Raw genomic sequence first — 17,681 nt, 5'->3', positions numbered from 1 at the left:
ACCAACACCAGTACAAGCCCTTCCCACCTCTGATTTCTGGCCTCAGGCAAAAAAATTGGACATCCCCCTTGTCCTGGGGCCATCTAGAAAGACACCTCCACATGAGAGCTTAGGGGAGAGGCACTAGAGCTGCTCAAAATTAACACCCATTCTACCTGTGTCCAACAAACCCTTGCTTATTAAAGCACATTGCTGGGACATCTTGGAGAAGCACCAGAAGCTGCCAGCTTTATGGAGAGCAGTCAGAGGTGCAGATTTGCCTCTCCCAGAGCAGCCAAGCACTGCCAGGGCGTGTGCAGCCATCAACATCACTGCTTCACACCTATTGATTTTCATCCATCCCCACATTGTGCCTGTCAGAGCTGAAAATATGCACCCTCCCCATCATTAAAAAAAAAGATATATAAAAAAATAAGAGGACAGGTATTGGGATGATTTTAGCCTGTGGCAACTTAGGAACACTCTGGATGTTAAATGCTCTAAGGGGAGGGAAAGCAGGGCAGGTATTTTCCGTGTTTAGCACAGACCCCTGCTGTGGGAGGCAATAAATTCTGCATCCCAAGCAAGTCACGCGTAGACTGAACAACTTGAGCAAGATCCTCACCTTGTTCCTCACAGAGCAAAGCAATTTACTCCTTCAATAAAAGCAGCAGAGCCTGGGAGTTACCCAAGGGTATCAAAGCCTACAATCTACTGCCTGGATTAGGAGATTCATTGACAGCTCTGGGTTTAGGAAGGGATTTTATCCACCCTTCAGTGTTAATGCCAGCATTTGCAATTGCTGCAATGAGGATGGATGTAGCCAGCTTGGGGCTGGCAGCATCTCGCCTGGCCAGGAAAGCTCATTCAAAACAAAAAGAATAAAGCTTTTGATATCCAAGGCAATTTCAGGCAAAACCAATGCTTTTGGATGAGCTCCTGGTCCTCCCTGGCAATGCCCGCCCTGTGTGGATGCCACCCCAAGCAGGCACAGCCATACCAAGGAGCAGCTCCCTTAGCAGAGGGACCAATGCCAGACTGCTGCCTTGGACTAAGGGACAAATAGGGTGTAGATGGCCCATGATGCCCCAATAAATAATCTGCAGCAGGTCCTCTATGCTACAGGAATGCTGCACACCACGTTTGCAATGACACCGTGGATGAGGAGGGTAAGTGAGGAAGCTCTAAGGGTCTAGAGGACTGAAGGACTTCTTCATCCACAAAAGCTGCTCTGGGAAGTTGATAAGTTTGTACCAGTCTCAAGAATTCAAGCAAGGCCCTCAGGACAAAGCCACCACACCAAAAGCCCATCCAAACCACAGTGCTGCTTTTGCTTTGTTGATGAAAGAGCCAGAAACACCACAAAGAGCAAAAGAAAGAGGAGGAGGAGGAGAGAGAAGAAGCTAAAATAAGACAACCAAAAGACAAGTCCAAATTTCCAACCCTGTGGCCAAGGTTAAGAGCCAGAAGACCTCAGAGCCACAGCCAGGTCCAGACTGGAAGCATATTTGCAGGATCCCTGAGACAGCTGCCCAGCAGCTGCAAAGCTCCAGTTCACCCCAGTAATCCTCCACTTTCTCATTCTTACTCTGCACTTACAGCTATAAATAGACAGTTCATCCGACCAACCCCCTCATTCACAGTCTCCGTCAGAAGAGGACAAGCAGAGTCCTGTGTTTGCAGCACATCTGGCAGGCTCTGGCTTCAGGGTGAAGGAGTGCAAGATGTGCAGTCACTGGACTCCAGATCTTGCAGGGTTTTAATTAGCCAGATTGTACTTGGACAGAAACACACATCTGGAAATAACAAAAGAGCCTTTTTCCATCTATTCTACTCAGGTCGTAGGTTCCCCATTCAAAGAGGAAAGTTATAATCCCAAGAATGAGTCTCCCACAGTTACAGCAGCTAACATGATCCTAGAGATGGCACAAGCAGGACACAGAAAAACATTTACTGGTGACAGAGAAGAAAGACACATTTACAAGGGCTATGGCTTGAGCTCCTTGTACTACAGAGACATTTATTTGGCTGGCGTGTGTGGTTTTCCCAACACAGAAAAAATAATGAGAAAAGTGGCAGCTAACCCATCATCTCACCTTGGCTCCTCTATTCATTGCTTTTTTTTAATGCACTGAAGAAATTTTGCTGATCGCATCACTGCTTTGGAGGATACAAGGAGGCAACATTGGTGACAGCAGTGAAAGGAGGAGGAGAAAGTTCAGTGAGAAGCTCTTGGCAGAGTCTGTGTCCAAACGAGCTGCATTGCTTGAGAAACCAAGGCCAGGCAGATCTTCTGCAACTTCCCTTCTCTACCATGAGAAGTTTGGAAACACACCGCTATCCCCAAAACTTTTGTTGGGGATTAATCCCCAGGGAGCTGCAGCTTGAAACAAGACAGGGGGACATCAACCTGCAGGACAGTTCCCCTCTGGGACACACTGGCTCCAGCACAGGGTTTGGTGGGGAGCTGCTTTGCTTAAAACACTTTGTCCTCTTCACAAAAATACAACTTCTTCCCCCAAAGCAATTCACTTTTAAAGGAAAAAACGAGGCACAAGTTACACAAATTCAATGTTTCATGTCAAATAATTCACAGCATTTCTGCCTCACTCTGAATTCATCAAATTGCTACCAAACAACCCAAAAGCCACCCTGACATGTAACCCACCCAAGCCTGCCAGGCTTCTTGCCAGCACAGAGGCACAGTGCCATGACGTGGAGAAGGCTCATGATAAAGAAGGTTCTGGTGCTGTAAGGAGGACCAGGATTAATTGCTCTCGTAAGTTTAATGTGACAAAATAACTGGAGAGAGCTTAGGTGGCAGCAGAGACAATTTAGGTTAAATGTTAAATATAACCTCAGAAGCACCAGACTGGTTTGGGGCAGCTGAAAGACCTGTCGAGAGAGATGGAAAAGTGGTGGGTGGGGAAGCTGCTTGCCAGGAAGGTGGGTAACTGCTGACTGCCACCAGGGCTGTGTCCAGGTGGGAGGCAGTGGCTCTCATCCCTGCAGACCCACAGGAGCCTCATCCTGTCAAGGGTCTCTTCGATATTGAGGAACAGACTCCAGCAAATGCATCCATGTGTTGCCATAGCAAAGCCCTCCTCATTTCCTGGGCAAACTCCCCCAAAACCTGCTGCTGCTCGAGGGGCTGCCATCAGGGCAGGAAGAAATAAACCAGGCAGAGGACAAACATCCTTTACTGCTGCTCCCAGTATTGATTAAGCTCCACTTGCAAACTGGCCCTCACCATCTGCCTGGGCCCTCTGCAGCCTTCCATCTGGCTGATGGCAAAGCAAACTGAGGGGCCAGTGGGCTGAGGACAGGGAATCTGAGAACTTTCCAGCTCCCCTGATACCCTTTCAGCTTCCCCTCTCCTTTCCATCACCATTGTTCTTTTGCTTTTTTGGGTTTTGCTTTTTTAAAAAAAGTAAATAGCTGTTTCCAGGCAATTACCTGCCTTGATCTGCTGGTATCTCTGCCATACCCCAAAGGTGAAAGCACAATGGCTTCACCAAGGCATGAACATCCTTTATCCACACCAGCACCCCGCAGCAGCTTCTTTCTGCAGTACATGTAACTGGCCCTTGTAGAGCTGCTACTGATCTGCTCCCAGCCCCAGCACTGGCTTTTGTCCCCAACTGCCACCACTTTCCACCTCAGTGCCTTCCAGGATGACAGCCCTCACTCTTCAGAGCACTATGAGGACAATGAGGACAAAGTCAGGTTCATTCTGCTTCCCAAATCTGTGCCTCCACCATAAATATGTTTATATTTCAAATGCTTTGCAGAGCAGGAATTCACCCTAAATCTCAAAAGGGGGACACCAAGCTGCTCCACTTCAGTACTTAAGGTTGAACTGAAACATTTTGACATCCTCAAAAAAACCCCAAACAAACCATAACACTTCTACCAACCCCCAAAAATGTCTTGTTAGAAGCAGCTCAATATTTATCCTGAGCAGCACAATGAAAGCACAACCAAACCTCCCTTTGGGAGGCTCCTCACTCCTGGGGTGTCCTGGCAGTGCCAAGCTCACCAGGGTTGTCCCTCCAAAATCATCCAAAGGGCAAAAATCATCACTTAGCTGCACTGATGCAGCAAATGAACGTGGAAAACGCACCCAGAGAAGGAGGGGTCTTTCTGGCAAAGGGAGGGTGAACAGAGTCATAGAATTGTTTTAGTTGGAAAAGACCTTTAAAATCAAGTCCAATAATTAACCTGACTCTACCAAGTCCAGGGCTAAACCATGTCCCTAAAATTTTGTCCCTGCCTGCTGAGCCTGGTTGTGCCGTTTGGCAGCAACTCCTTCCACATGTTGGGTCACTTCAGTGCTTGTGAAAATCATTTCCTCGCCTCCAATTATTTTGTCCCTGCCTGCTGAGCCTGGTTGTGCTGTTTGGCAGCAACTCCTTCCACGTGTTGGGTCACTTCAGTGCTTGTTGTGAAAATCATTTCCTCGCCTCCAATCAAGCATTTCAGATGCACTCACATTCCCCTGCTGCTGGATCAGCAGCAATGTTACATACAAAGATGCTGGATGAAGTGAATCATTCCCAGCTCGTGAATGATGCCCTTGTTCAGCTGCTTGGAGATGGGCAGCAGCTAAGAAAGAGCTTTCTCATGCAGCCCCACCACTTGCCAGCACCAACATCAGTGCCCAGTGCACACCACTGGGACCAGCAAACTCTCAGTGAAAGTTCCCTTGTCAAGCATGGAGAGATGCTCCTTGTCAAAAGGAAAAGGGGGAATTATTACTGATGTGTCACCAGGCAAACACTCATGCTAAGGGGCTCTGGGGGGCGTTGCTGGGGTTTTTACAGCTGGGGGTGAATGATGTCTCCGTTTCACAGGTTGTGTTTCCAAGTGCAGATTCAGATGAAGGAACCTGTGGAATATCCCTGTGCTGATCAACCAGCACCTCTGCCCAGTGACCTCAAAAAATGATGTTTGTGAAGAATGGGGAAAATAAGGGAAGTTAGAAGTTGGAGACAAGATTGGACAAAACAGATAAATCAATGAGAAATAAACCTCTAAGTCATCTGAGCCCAGGACTGGGGACATCTAAACCCCTCTCAGAGAGGGACCAACTCACAGCAAAGTTCCAAGGAACAGTTTGGAAAGCTCCCACCCACATTGACACCCTGTGGGAGCTGCATCACTGGCAGCAGGGAGTTAAAGCTGGGAACCCATCTTCAACACGAGCACAGCCCAGGTTCTAGGAGAGAGCTGCCATCCCCAGCAGCACTTCTCTGCAAGTCCACACACAAACGTTTCTCCAACTAAAAACATGCCTGTGTGTGAGAATCAGGAATTTTAAAACCCAATACTAAAAGGATTTTGAGAACTTTAGGAGAGGGGGTGGGAAATGTTATTCTTGAAAGGATCCCTTTATAAGTTAACTGTAAACTGTAGCTTCTGGGAGCAACCCAAGAGTGGGGGGATTCCAGGGTACTCTGTTCCCTCCACTAGTAATTTATTATTTACTTTTGTAATAACCGAAGCCATAAGGAACTCATTGGATTAAGGAGCCTTATTATTTATGTTGTGGAACAGAAACATTTCACCGGATAAAGCCACATATCCACCCATACAGACTTTCCATCCATATGAAACACACTGCACTTCACAAGCAACCCCTGGCTGGCGGGAACGCTGCCATCGAATCCCAACAGCACCCGTGTTTCACCCGGTATCTTGAAGTTCAAGGTTGCTCTTAAAAGCCTGTTATATCACCACACACAGACAGCAGAGACCCAGATAAATATGGACACAGAAACCCCAGCGGCACCACCCCACAGAGCAAGGGACTGCCCCAGTCCAAAATCACTCACAGGGCATGGAAGCACCTATGTGGCCCCAAAAATGCCTTTGGGGGGGTCCAGTGCTGAGTTAGCAACGGGTACCTCAGTCCCAGCAAGTGGCTTAGCTTCTGCTGGCTTGGAGGAGGAATTGCATCCCAGACTTTTGCAGCTAGTGATGGGATTTAGCTTTAACAAGGGACTCCCCACTGGCTTGGCCTCCCTTGCCCCCCACCGAGCTACTCATAAACTCAACCTGATTAAAAGTGATGTCTCCCAGGACTCTGCAAGGGAAAAAGACTATTGTAAGAGCACAAAAATCCCCTGGCAAGATGATCAAAGCAGCCAGCCTGGCTCTCAGGGCCCTGCTGTCAAATTTTATCCAAACTACCCATTGCAACTTTGCCCTTTTCATGTCCCCTCCCCATGAGAGGGTGAGGCCACTTACTCTGCCAGTTCCTCCAAGCTCCGGTACACGTCATCATCGTTTTCCGTGGTCTCCTCCGAGGGGAAGGGCCTGGGGTGGAGAGGAATGACAGTGTTATTGGTGTGGCTCACCCCTCACAGCAGATCCCCCACAGCCCTAGCTGAACCCAGCCCAGCCCTCAGCCTCCCATCGAGCAGAGGATGTTTCGGAACAAAATATTCACAGTAAATTCAGTTTTTCCCTACTGAGGCATTATCTGCCAAGGAGAGCATCATCTCTGCTGCTTCCTGCAGCCAGTGCTGGCACAGCAGGACATGAAACCAGGTGCTGAGGCTGGTTCACTGCTGGGCACCATCCGAGCACCAAAGCGAGGAGCTGCACCGTCCAACAGCATCTCAGAGACCCCGTGGCTGAGCTGCTGCTCCTGCTGTGCTGCTGCTTGCACAATGACTCGGAAGAAATCTAATTTAAGTCCAGCACTGGCTTTGGGGAGCACCTTCTCCTCCACCTGTGATGGAGCATTTCTACCTGCCAGTTCCTGCCCTGCTTGGTTTGGACTCATAGAGCTGCTTCCCACCAGCATCTCCCACCACTGCAAGCAGCCAATCCCACTGGAATGAATGAGTCCTTCCAAAAACTGGGCTTCCCCATCTTAACAACCTTGCAATAGCTGAAAAAAGTTAAAGCCCTGGGGATGAGGGAAAGGACACCAAAAGGGTAAAAGGAAGAGAGTGGGAAGGGTTCTGGAAAGCAGATTAAAAGAGAAAGGGAGGGAGTTGGGAGAATACAGGAATTCCTTGGCTCATTCTGAAGTAATAATCAAATAATGTATGAAGGAGATGAAAAATACTGCTTTAATTAAACCCAATGTGTTATTGCTGGCATGGGGCCATGGGGGGCTATGGCTCTGCTGGGCTGGATGCACCTTGCAGCTCTGGGTGTGTAGGGCCAGGCCTTCCCACAGCCAGGGCCAGCCAGCTGGGGCAGGGCAGCTTGGCCTGTCCCCATGGGGTCCCCAGGACCCCCAGGGGATGCTGATCCTGGGGGGAGCAGAACTGGATACATATGAACTTTCAACTGCTCTCAGGAGTAATTTCCTCCTGTCCCCTCCCACCCTCTCTGTTTCAGGACAGATTGCCTCTCCTGAAAGATTTAACATGTGGCCTGGCTAGTCCCTAAATTCACTATTTTTGGGTCCTGTCTCCAGCAGTAATTTGCCTTCCCTGCTCTGCTTTATTTCACCCTTCCTTCTGTGAGCAGCTTCAGGCAGTGTTTTGAAAGAGTGCTCAAATCTGCAGCAAGTTCAATTAAAAACACGACCAAGTGGAGAGCCCAGAAGGGAAGAGCCCTGGTGACCCCAGCCACAGAGAGGGATGATTTCATGCTACACCAGCTATCAGAGCCACTGTGCCTCTGCTCGAGGTGCAAACCCACAGGAACCCAGGAGCACCCAAGATCTTACCATGCCCAAGTGGGAAGGGGCAAGGCAGAGGGAGAACCACGGCTGGGAAGAGCAGACAGGGCTGCACCTGCTCTTACAGTCTCATTGCAAAGCAGGTGCCACTGGGTGATCATCCCACCAGCCCAACATCCAGCACAAATACCTGCTCACATTTGTGAGATGTAGGGGAAGCCCATTTTGAAGAGAAGCTTCAAAACATAAAGGTGCAGTGAGAGACCAGGAGGCACCCGAGGTCTTTACAGAACATGTCAACCTGCATTTCTGCTCCCCTGCTGTCCCCAGGGAGTAGTGACAAATACAAAAGCCATGTGAAATGCAGACCAAAAAAGCCACCAGGTCTTCTGCACGTGGCTGAGCCATCGTGGGAACAGGTCTCAGACTCCTCTCATGCAGGCAAGAGGTCACAGCCACCTCTGCTGCAGGGCTACACCATCCTGCACAGCTCCAGCAAGGAAGGAGAAATCAGAGGTGACTTCTGTTTAAGCACCACTTGTTAAAACAATAATAACAACTTTAAAAATCCACCACAAGGCACTACCTTTCTTTTACATGCATCTTCTTCTCTTAACCTGTTTCCAATTCCAGTGCTCACCACGCCAGAACAAAAGAAGTAGAAGAGCCATAAAGAATATTAAAATCACAAGTGCACATTTCCAACCATAAATCTGGGCTCGAGGTGTAATCAGTTCCTGTGATAAACCCTCCCATGTAAGACAAGGAGACAGCAAAAAGAGAAAAGTATTCTCTAACGAGAGTTTGATGGAGACAGCAGCTCTGTCAGCCCTCCTGGCTTCACCTTGGCCATCAGCAAAGCACCGGAGTGAAAGTCAGGGCAGGGAAGGAATTAATAACATGTATCTCAGCAATAGCAGATAATGGCTAAATAAGGATGCACAGAATGCAATTAGAAGGAAAGTCACACTGAGGAGAAGATTACTAAATGGACCAGCTAAAATCTGGAGCTGAAGGATAGATTTTTAGAGAAAGCCCTGGCTTTGCCCTTTGCTTGTGCCTCTCTCTCCAAACAGTCTTGCCCAAACAGTCCTGACTCTTCCCCAAAAGCCCTTTGTGCAACAATGTTAGTTAATTTAGCCCCACTCACTATGGCCACTATTTAAAATCTCTCCCTACATTTGCCTTACATTCTCTTCTATAGCAATTTAACATTATTTTTCTTTGCCAAACCCAGACAAATTTAATCCTCCAGCACGGAGAGGATGAGCCTCCAGCAGCCAGTTCCAGAAAAACATGTATAAACACTTTTCTGCCCAGACTCATACTGGCACCAGGGCCAGGGCGGTGTTGGCAGAAGACACAGGGTGACCTGTCCTATCAATTATTCCCCATGTTGCTGGTTTTGCTTCCTATCAGATCACCTCCACGGCTCCCTGCTGTGGGCTGGGCTTGTTTCAGGATGGTGTTTTCCCCTTGAGCTGGCTGCAGAAACAGATTTGATGTGGTGGGGAGGGGCTGGGGGAGGAAAACCCTGCTCTTGCTCCTGCCCCAGCAGATCCACATCAAGGCAACCCTAAGAAAAGCCAACTGGTTGAACTTTTAATCCAGTATCTCAAGGGGGCTTCCCTCATGCACACTACACAGGTCCAGCCCAGACTGTGCACTGAGACACCTTGATGCAGGTGATTAACCTGGCCCCAACCATGCAGGGAGAGGCATCTCCATCTGGATGGGTAATGATGCTCTATGTCCCCCAGCCATGAGCTCCCCAAGAACTACCATGTTGTTTAGGAGCAGTTTGTTATTATTTTAAAACCAAAACAAAACAGCAGAAACACTGAAAGTAAAGGGGACTAAAAGCAAATGATTCCCCAGGAAATTCTTACAGATCTCCAAGCATATTGCAACTTCATAACCAGTATTAAACACTATAGCTGGGAATGCCCAACAGTAATGAATAAAGTATTTTGAGTCCACTGAAACCCAAAAGATTTGCAGAAATCCCAGTTCATTTAAATTCATTATAAAATCCCTCCTATCATTAGTTAAGCCCCAGACTTTGTTTCTCACTCTGCCATCATGAAAAACCACCTGCTGAGCCACTTCTCCCCCCAGCCCTGCCAGGGCTGCAGCAAGCCTGGTCCTGCTCACACCAAGAGCAAAAAGCTCCAGCGACAGCAAACACTGCTGGGACAGGCTCTGAAAAGATAATAAACCTCCCAGAGTAGACTTCTTCACAGACAAACCCCACAGCATTCACCAGCATCACTTCCAGAGATCAAAGAAGAAAACACAAGTCGGATTGATCTGATATGTTCGTTTTAGAGCCTAAAAGAGAAGGAAAGACCAAGCAATTTGTTAAGGAGTTTAGAGTGAGCTTCTCCTCTCTCTTCAGGACAAGACTTAGAGCAGACGATCGTTCTCAACTGCAATTTGTTAAGGAGTTTAGAGTGAGCTTCTGTCTCTTCAGGACAAGACTTAGAGCAGATGATCGTTCTCAACCCATGATGCAAAGCACCCTCTTGGTCTCACAGAACATTTAGGCTACTTTCTGGGCTGAGGAGCTGGCACACGCAAGGCGCTCCCGTGAGGAGGGGCAGGAGCAGCCCCAGCACCTCCCACAGGGGGGAATAAATTCACACTTCAGCAGGCACCTAATGCAAAACCCCTCCCTTGCTCTCAGCAGTCACTCGAGTTGCCCCATGATCCATCACACATCACCTTCCCTGCCACTCCCCCGCCGTGATCCTTGCTCGAGGCACTGCCTGGCTGCTCCCTCCTCTGAATTATTTAATGGGAAGAGCCAAGTAGGCTGCAATTCTAACAGCAACAAGCAGGGAGACTTATTTATTGATGAACAGACTCCAGCATCTGGGTGCCTTGTCCTAGTAACTGAAGCCAGCTGGTTCTCACTGTCACAAAGAATCCAGAGGGTTGGGGATGGGTCAGTTTTAGTTGGATAATTTTGCACCACAACATCTCAGCCAATCTGTCCCCATTCTGATTTCTTGGGGTTAAACACCAGCAACAGAAAGCCTGGTGAGAAGCAGGCAGGGTGGACACGTCCTACTCACTGCCCTCCATCCCAAGGAGCTGCTCCCATCTAAGGCTGCTCAAGGTGGAGATTGTCTCTCAGACATATCTGCAAGGTTTTCATGACTTGAGCAAACACCCACGGGAGACTAAAGGAGGTGGCTCATCCCTTACTGGGAGCAGGACTCCAGTCTCCCAATGCCAGCACGTCCATCTCCCCTCGTTTTCTTATGTCCAGTGATCACGCTTCAGAGTGTTTTAAAAAGCAGGTGGAGTATGTGACATCCATGGAACTTGAGCTGCTCCCATCTGCTGCCCCTTCTGCCAGGGATTTCTTCACAAATGGAAAGGACCAAAGCCTCAAGCTGGTGCAAAGGAGCTTCCACAGCCCTGCTGGGAGGGACGGGGCTGTGCTGAGTCCTTCTGGCTCAGGGTCTGGCAGAAAACTGTTTCCATAGCATGGTATCTACAGACTGTGATAACACCTTGCAGTAGCTTTCAAAACCCATGGCTGGGTGGATCGATCCTCCAACAACCCCTTTGTGAATAAAACATCACGGGTAGACAGAGAAACCTCATGGGAGCCTGCAGTTCCACCAAGGTTTTGGACTTGGGGCTGTGCTCTCCTTGGGTGAGGGGTGAGCAGCCACCTTCAGCTCCTGCACTTCCAGACCAGTCCATCTGTCCCTCTGCTGAGGGTTAATGTTGTTACAATCCCAAAATATATTTATCCAGGGGAGGTGGTCAGATCCTGGTTGTTCATAGGGTGCCATTTTGATAGCTCTAACCTTCCCTCCATTTTTTAAACTCGTTTTTTAACTCTTTTACTCCAGGATGGCAAGTCACTCACTCTCTGAGCATGGGATCACCCTGTCCCCATGGGTCCCTCATCAGCCATTGGTTCTGGCATCCTAAAGCCACAGCAGGTCCCCTGGGCCCATGATCATGCCTTCACGAGCACAGCACTCCTGGAGCTGGCCAAAGAAAACCATGTGAGTTTGCAAGATGTTCACATGCAACAGAAAATGCATCATCAGCAGCTTTACTAAGATTGGCCAGATTAAAGCAGCATTAAATTTCCTGATGTAGCATGAGGTGGCTGTGAGCTGACCAGGGATGGGCCAAGATGTTGCTTCTCCAGCCTCACTCCTGACCAGGGCAGCACCTCTGAGCTTTGGTTCCCATCTGTGAAATGGGAACAGTGTCATGGAATGATTTGGGGAAAGTGCTGTGAGACGGATGAAAATCCCAAGATAATGCCCAAGAGCCACTTCTATAAAGCAAAATAGAATCAATCCTCTCCCTACAGATCAAGACACATTGGAGCACACCAAAAGCTGCTGAACTTAATTAAAATCATACTATTGTGTTACATTACTCATCTCTGGAAAGAAGCACCTCATGCTGTGCCAAATTTTAGACACGTCCTCTGAAAAATTATGATTTGCTTTTATTTGTGGTCTGGAATTTGCAAAAACTCTCCCAAGATTAATTCTGATAGAAATTCAGGGGGGAAGCAGCAAACTGCATCATCAGATAACACAAAGATGATGGTTTTGCAGGAGAGCAGTTAAGAGTGCTCAGCACAGTGCACTGCACAGTGCCCGAGGGTCAGCTGCATGCCCTGGGTTATCTTTAGCTCAAATCTGAGCTGAGTATTTCTGGAGACTAGGAGACAAGAAAATAACAGCTCGGATCATTTGCTGTTTCAACACATTCTCGCATCGTGAAAAAATTCTCATGTCTCAGAGCTTTGCTGAAAGAAGTGGTTGTGATTCTTCTCCTCACTCCGGCTCCACGTTGATGACAACAGATGGATAAACTCAAAAGGGGAATCCAGGAACATCCTTCTCAAAAATAAAGGGAAAAAAAAAAAAGCCCACAAAACCAAAACCAAGCAAAAATCCTCTGGGGTAACAGCACAACAACCCTGGAAAGAGCCAGTGCAACTGACCCGAGCTCAGGGCACGTTGGCTCTGGGCAGATGGCATCGATCACCCAGGGAGCACAAAGATAAATCACAATCAGCATGGAAAGGCCTGGGATGTACCCTATGGTATCTAACGACCTCCCCACAGGGCTCTGCAATTGCCCAACCCTGGAAAACACACTGCTAAAACAAAACCTTGAAACCCCCATTTTTAACTTGTAGCAAAGCAGCACAAGGAAAGAGTTTATTAGTCTGAGCAGCAGTTTCTCTGCTGTACCTGAGCAGCTGCAATCCTATGAAATGCAGGCCAATAAAAACAAATAACTACCTAAATATCCTTTTCTGCCTGTTTCCAGAGCCATGCCAGCACTGCTGGCTGCTCACACACAAGTACCTCAGCAGCCTGTCCCAGCCCAGCAGGGTCCTACTGTGCAACATCAACCAGAGCTGCCCAGCCCACCTGGGCCGAGCAGCACTTGCTGTGCTCCATAAGGATAAAAAGACATGAGCCTCCCTCTTTCTGGTGGGCTGCAGGGCTGTGGTTTGTCCCAGAGCACCTGAGTACACCTCTCTCCAGGCACACCCCATGGTGGTGCCTCCAAGCCTGGGGAGCCCCCCCATCTCCAAGGCCCCCAGTTTGCACCTTCTCGACACCTGGGGCAAGAACTGCACTGCAGAGACCTTCCCAGCACCTTTGATTGCCAGCTATACACTGACCCTGCACAGGAGAGCAAGGTCTTTATGCCTTGCTGATGCACCCAAAGGTAAGAATGGTGCAAGGGTGGCTGGTGATACAAGAGGGAGCCCTGAGAGAAGCACCAGGTGGACTAAGTCTGTGTGAGGACAAGGCAGGTGCACCCCAAAAGCCAGCAAGCCCCATGTGTGAGCTGTGCACATCAGGACTGTATCATCTTTATGCAAAGCTACTGGTGGGGAGGAGGCAAGAGGAACTGCCTGTGCTTTTATGAGCACATGCTTACAGGGTGACCTCAGCACCTCCCAAGCCTACAAAGCAGCCGTGCAGGAAAACATGGCAATGATACTTTTCAGACTCTCTCAGGAGCAAGGCTGTGGGGATATATACTTGCCAAAATAAATGTGTTAAAAACATTTCTAGCTGGAAAGAAATTGCTTTTAGCCAAGGATTCTGCTCACTGATAAAGTAAGAAGCTTTATGGTCACACCTAAAGAAGGTTTGTCCGTGTCAAAACTCCTGAAAAAAGGAATTGTGCACATCAGAGGAAACCATCTCCACAGATACCCCTGCTTTAGAGGTCTGCAGTAGATCCTCTGTAAGCTTGTGGTGGTCAGGAGTGGCTGTTGGTTCCAGGACTGGTCCCAGTTCCAGACTCCCTGGAGCACAGGAAGGTGCTGCACAGCAACCATACACATTTCCAGACACTAATTCCTTCCACAGCCTCCTCCATCCAATTTATAGCAACACTTAAAGCCTGTACAATGGATACACAACAGCAGTAAAAAAATCATGGGCAGAGTGCAATTACAGAGAGCACACTGTCAATGAGTAAAGCAGTCCTTGTAAAACCAACCTTGCAGGAAAAGAGACCCTGTAACTCCCTCCTCACCAGAAGACACCTGAGGACTTAATCGTTAGCAACTTTAATTGCTTGTGATCTCCACACACGGCTGGATCCTCCTCCTGTGTTGAGCTCCATCCCCATGGGCAGGAGAGCAGAGACCACATCTGATCAGCACGAAGCCTCCATCACACTGAAGAATCTTTGCAAACCTCAGAAAACCTTTCACCCTTCTCTCCATCTGGCCACCAACCCAAGGGGTTCCTGCCTTTTGGGATGGGGAAAACACAACCAGCCCCTTCTCCACCTCCTGGCCAAAGCACCACCACTGCTCCTGCAGGAGAAAACCTCCTCTTGCAAACAGGATTCATCCCTCCTCCTCATTTGCAAATGTTTGAAAATCTGTTTTATTAACTGCAGTGCCTCCTGAAGAAAGTCACTGAGAGGTTCAGTTCACATTTAAAGGATTTACTTAGATTAAGGGCCTCAGTAAAAGGACTTTGAACACGCTCACTCCTTCCCATTTTCAGATGGTTTCACTGTGCACACATTAAAAATGCATGCAGGCAGCACGAGCCAATATTCCTTAACCTCCTGCTTTGCTTGCAAAACTCTGCTTCCAGGAAAAACATGTATCTTGGGGAGATGAAAAAACCCACGTCCCCCCACTCACAGCTCACATTCAGCTGGAGGAGCCTGCTTGCACGAGGTGGATGATGGTTTGCACCATGCTGGAGGGTGACTCTGTGTTCTACAGAACTTCTGAAACCTGCAACTGGGACTGGAACAGAGCAGGAGAACCCAGGGGCAGCCTGGGCTGAGCTGCAGCAGATCAAGCCTTCCCAGTGCCCTGCAAACCAACCATTCAGGACCCTGTTTTGCTGCTCTGAGCTTGTTCCTTGGAAGAAACACTGTCATCTCCACATAGCTACCCTGATAGCTATCTGATTTACTCTGTGAAACAGGGTTTCTCTGGCAAGATTCATGTATCCAGAAATTATTAGACAGGCTTTTTTTTCTTTCCCACTGAATAGCACACAAGATTGATTTTTATTTTTCTACCCTACATGCCACAAAACTTATTTAAGGACAAGCAATGGGCTGGGGGATTTATTTCCTTCTTAACTGGCATGATCCTGAAGTCTTAAGATCCCAAAATCAGGGTTGGAGCAGAGCCACACTCATGCTATGGGGCTGAGGACCATACAATCCATCTATCATCCTACCTGCACTCCCCTGGCCATGTTTTTAAACACTGTGTCTAAGCCAACAAGACTCTCCCCATTTACTTCAATGGAGCATCTTCACTGAGGGAGGGAAGGGTTGGGATCTCAACCATGAGTGGAGAACCCAGTGAGTTGAGGGGCAGTGTTGGCAACAAGGCCAGTCCCTCTGAGGAGCCAGAGCTGCTGCTGGGTCCCACAGATTAAATTAATTCATTTGAGATTCGTTTCTGTCATTGAGGTTGTGGTGATGGTGGAGCAAGGAATCACCTCATTAAAAGGGGAAGGGGGAAAGTGCAGCAATGGAAAAAGCAAGGGGTATATGCCTGCAGGGGATAGTGGTGATGGAGACATTGGTTATTAATTGAAATAAGTAAATTTTGGGACAATAAAGGGAAGAGACACACTGAGGGGGTATTCTCCAGCTAAGGGGTGTGACAGCATTTTCTGTTCCTGCAGAGCTGGCCCCTGGAAGAGGAGCAGGGTGAACACTGCAGGAAAACAGTGTTAGAAGCAAAGACCCACTAAGCTCTGTGCTGTTCTTGTGTAATTATGGTGTCAAAGGCTTCCAAGATAAGGGATTTCAGTGGGAACCATAAATGCTGGTTGTAAAATGAATGAGAAAAAGCTGCATATCCACAAGAATAGCAAAGCCTCCCAGCTCTCCCCTGTCCCTGGCAGTGGGAGAACTCAACAGAAACATCCCTGATTCAGCCAAAGCCCCCCCAGAGGACAGCCAGCTCATTCATCCTCTGAAGGGACACCAAGACCTCCCTGCCAAGGGAAGGGGAGGACACATTCCATCCTCCTCCAGAAATGCCCTGAGACTTAAACCCAGCCCTGGCAAAGGCACTGCAGCTCCTGCACGTGGGTTCCCCCATCACTCCCTGCCTCCAGATGCCTTGGATGTGCTTTTCCCTTAAAATAATAATCACTGCAGGCTCAAGGCTACCCTTAATAATAAATAGTCCTTAACTTATAGCACGTCTTTATTCCTCAGACCTTCTCCCCTCCTGACTCTCCCCCCAGTCCTGGTGGGATCTGTCAGATTTGTGTTTAACAGATGGGAAGGCTCTGAGTTTGTTTTACACGTGAAAAGCTGTTCCCCTCCAGCAATATCAGTGTGGTTAAGGCAGTGAAAATAAGTTCAAACAGTGGAAATCTGTGGGGTGGTGAGCATGGATGGCAGGGCTGGAAGGAAAAAAGGGGCCACATCCAGGCCAGGTCCCCAGACCCTGGCTGTGGCTGGGCCCAGGATGCAGCAAGAGATTCTGTAGAGAAAAGCAACTGTGTTCTGTAACTGGGCAAAAAACCATAACCCAAACAAAACAACAGGGAAGAAAAAAAATAATTAAAGAAACAAAAAAGGAGGAAAGGTACTTTAGGCTGAGAAATCTCCCTGGTTCTAGCTGTGGTCCTAATGAGAAGATGTTGCCAGATTAATCATAAAAATGCACACTAACAAGAAAACCAATTGCAAACCAATTTTGCAGAGAATTGAACAAAGAGCAGGATAACAGCTCTGCTTAATAGGGTTGTCTGCTGGTTTTAATTCTTTCTCCACTGCTCCTGCAATCAGCAGAGGAGGAGGAGCCCAGCAGCAGGGCTGCCCATCCCGGGTGCCAGGGCCAGGTTACTTATTAACCCCATTACCCACCCAGCACTAATGTGCCTTTGTTACCACCAGGAAGAAATTTCCCAGCTGTTGGTGACTGAAAAGCCACCTGGGTGCTTCAGGCTGAGGACACCAGAGCTCTGCAGGCAGGGCAAAAGGGATGGGGTTTGTTGGCTCTCCTGGGTCCTGGTCCTCAGCTGCACAGCCCCTGCTGAGGGAACCTGAGCAAAAATTCCAGCAAGAGACACTAAAACCTACCCTGCTACCCTCCCCAGCAGGAACACTGCACACAACCTCTTATATTTTCATTCATTTTATCTGAAAACTACTCCTAAGCAGCCAGTGAGGTGCTTTTACAAGTACCTTGTCTACATCCCAAAGGCATCCTTGATGTCTGTTTAACCCTGATGCATCCCAACCATCTTAATGCTTCTGGAGAGTCTGGTGTCATTAAATACTAGGAACATGGGCAGGGAGAGAGAAAAACATTATTTAAAGCATTGTATTGAAAGAATCTTACCTAATTCCTTTGTTTTGAGCAATGCTGTGGAAGGAGAGTCTGGATACTGCAGAGATCACCTGGAAATGAGAGAAAAAGATGCTGGTGTGCTTACTGAAAACACAGGGAGGGAGCTTGAGGACTCACAGCCCTTTATTTAGACCCAACAGCCACTGAAATGGATGTGCTCCAGTCCCCCCACCACTGTCACAAAATGTC

The 17,681-nt window shown here is 48.3% G+C and overlaps 1 protein-coding gene across 1 annotated transcript in view; it reads right to left on the bottom strand.

Moving 5' to 3' along the window:
* VAV2 (vav 2 guanine nucleotide exchange factor) overlaps positions 1-17,681 on the bottom strand; it is a 98,306-nt gene that overhangs the window by 27,532 nt on the left and 53,093 nt on the right. The window contains exons 3-4 of the mRNA XM_009998963.1: positions 17,484-17,542; positions 6,229-6,297 (exon numbers count right to left, since the gene is read on the bottom strand). Of these exons, the coding sequence (XP_009997265.1) occupies positions 6,229-6,297; positions 17,484-17,542 (128 nt within the window). The remainder of the gene's footprint in view (positions 1-6,228; positions 6,298-17,483; positions 17,543-17,681) is intronic.

The sequence above is a fragment of the Chaetura pelagica genome, unplaced genomic scaffold, assembly GCF_000747805.2.
Source record: "Chaetura pelagica isolate M959 unplaced genomic scaffold, ChaPel_1.0 scaffold405, whole genome shotgun sequence".
NCBI classification, from domain to species: Eukaryota; Metazoa; Chordata; class Aves; order Apodiformes; family Apodidae; genus Chaetura; species Chaetura pelagica.
This window is presented reverse-complemented; position numbering and strand designations above follow the sequence as displayed.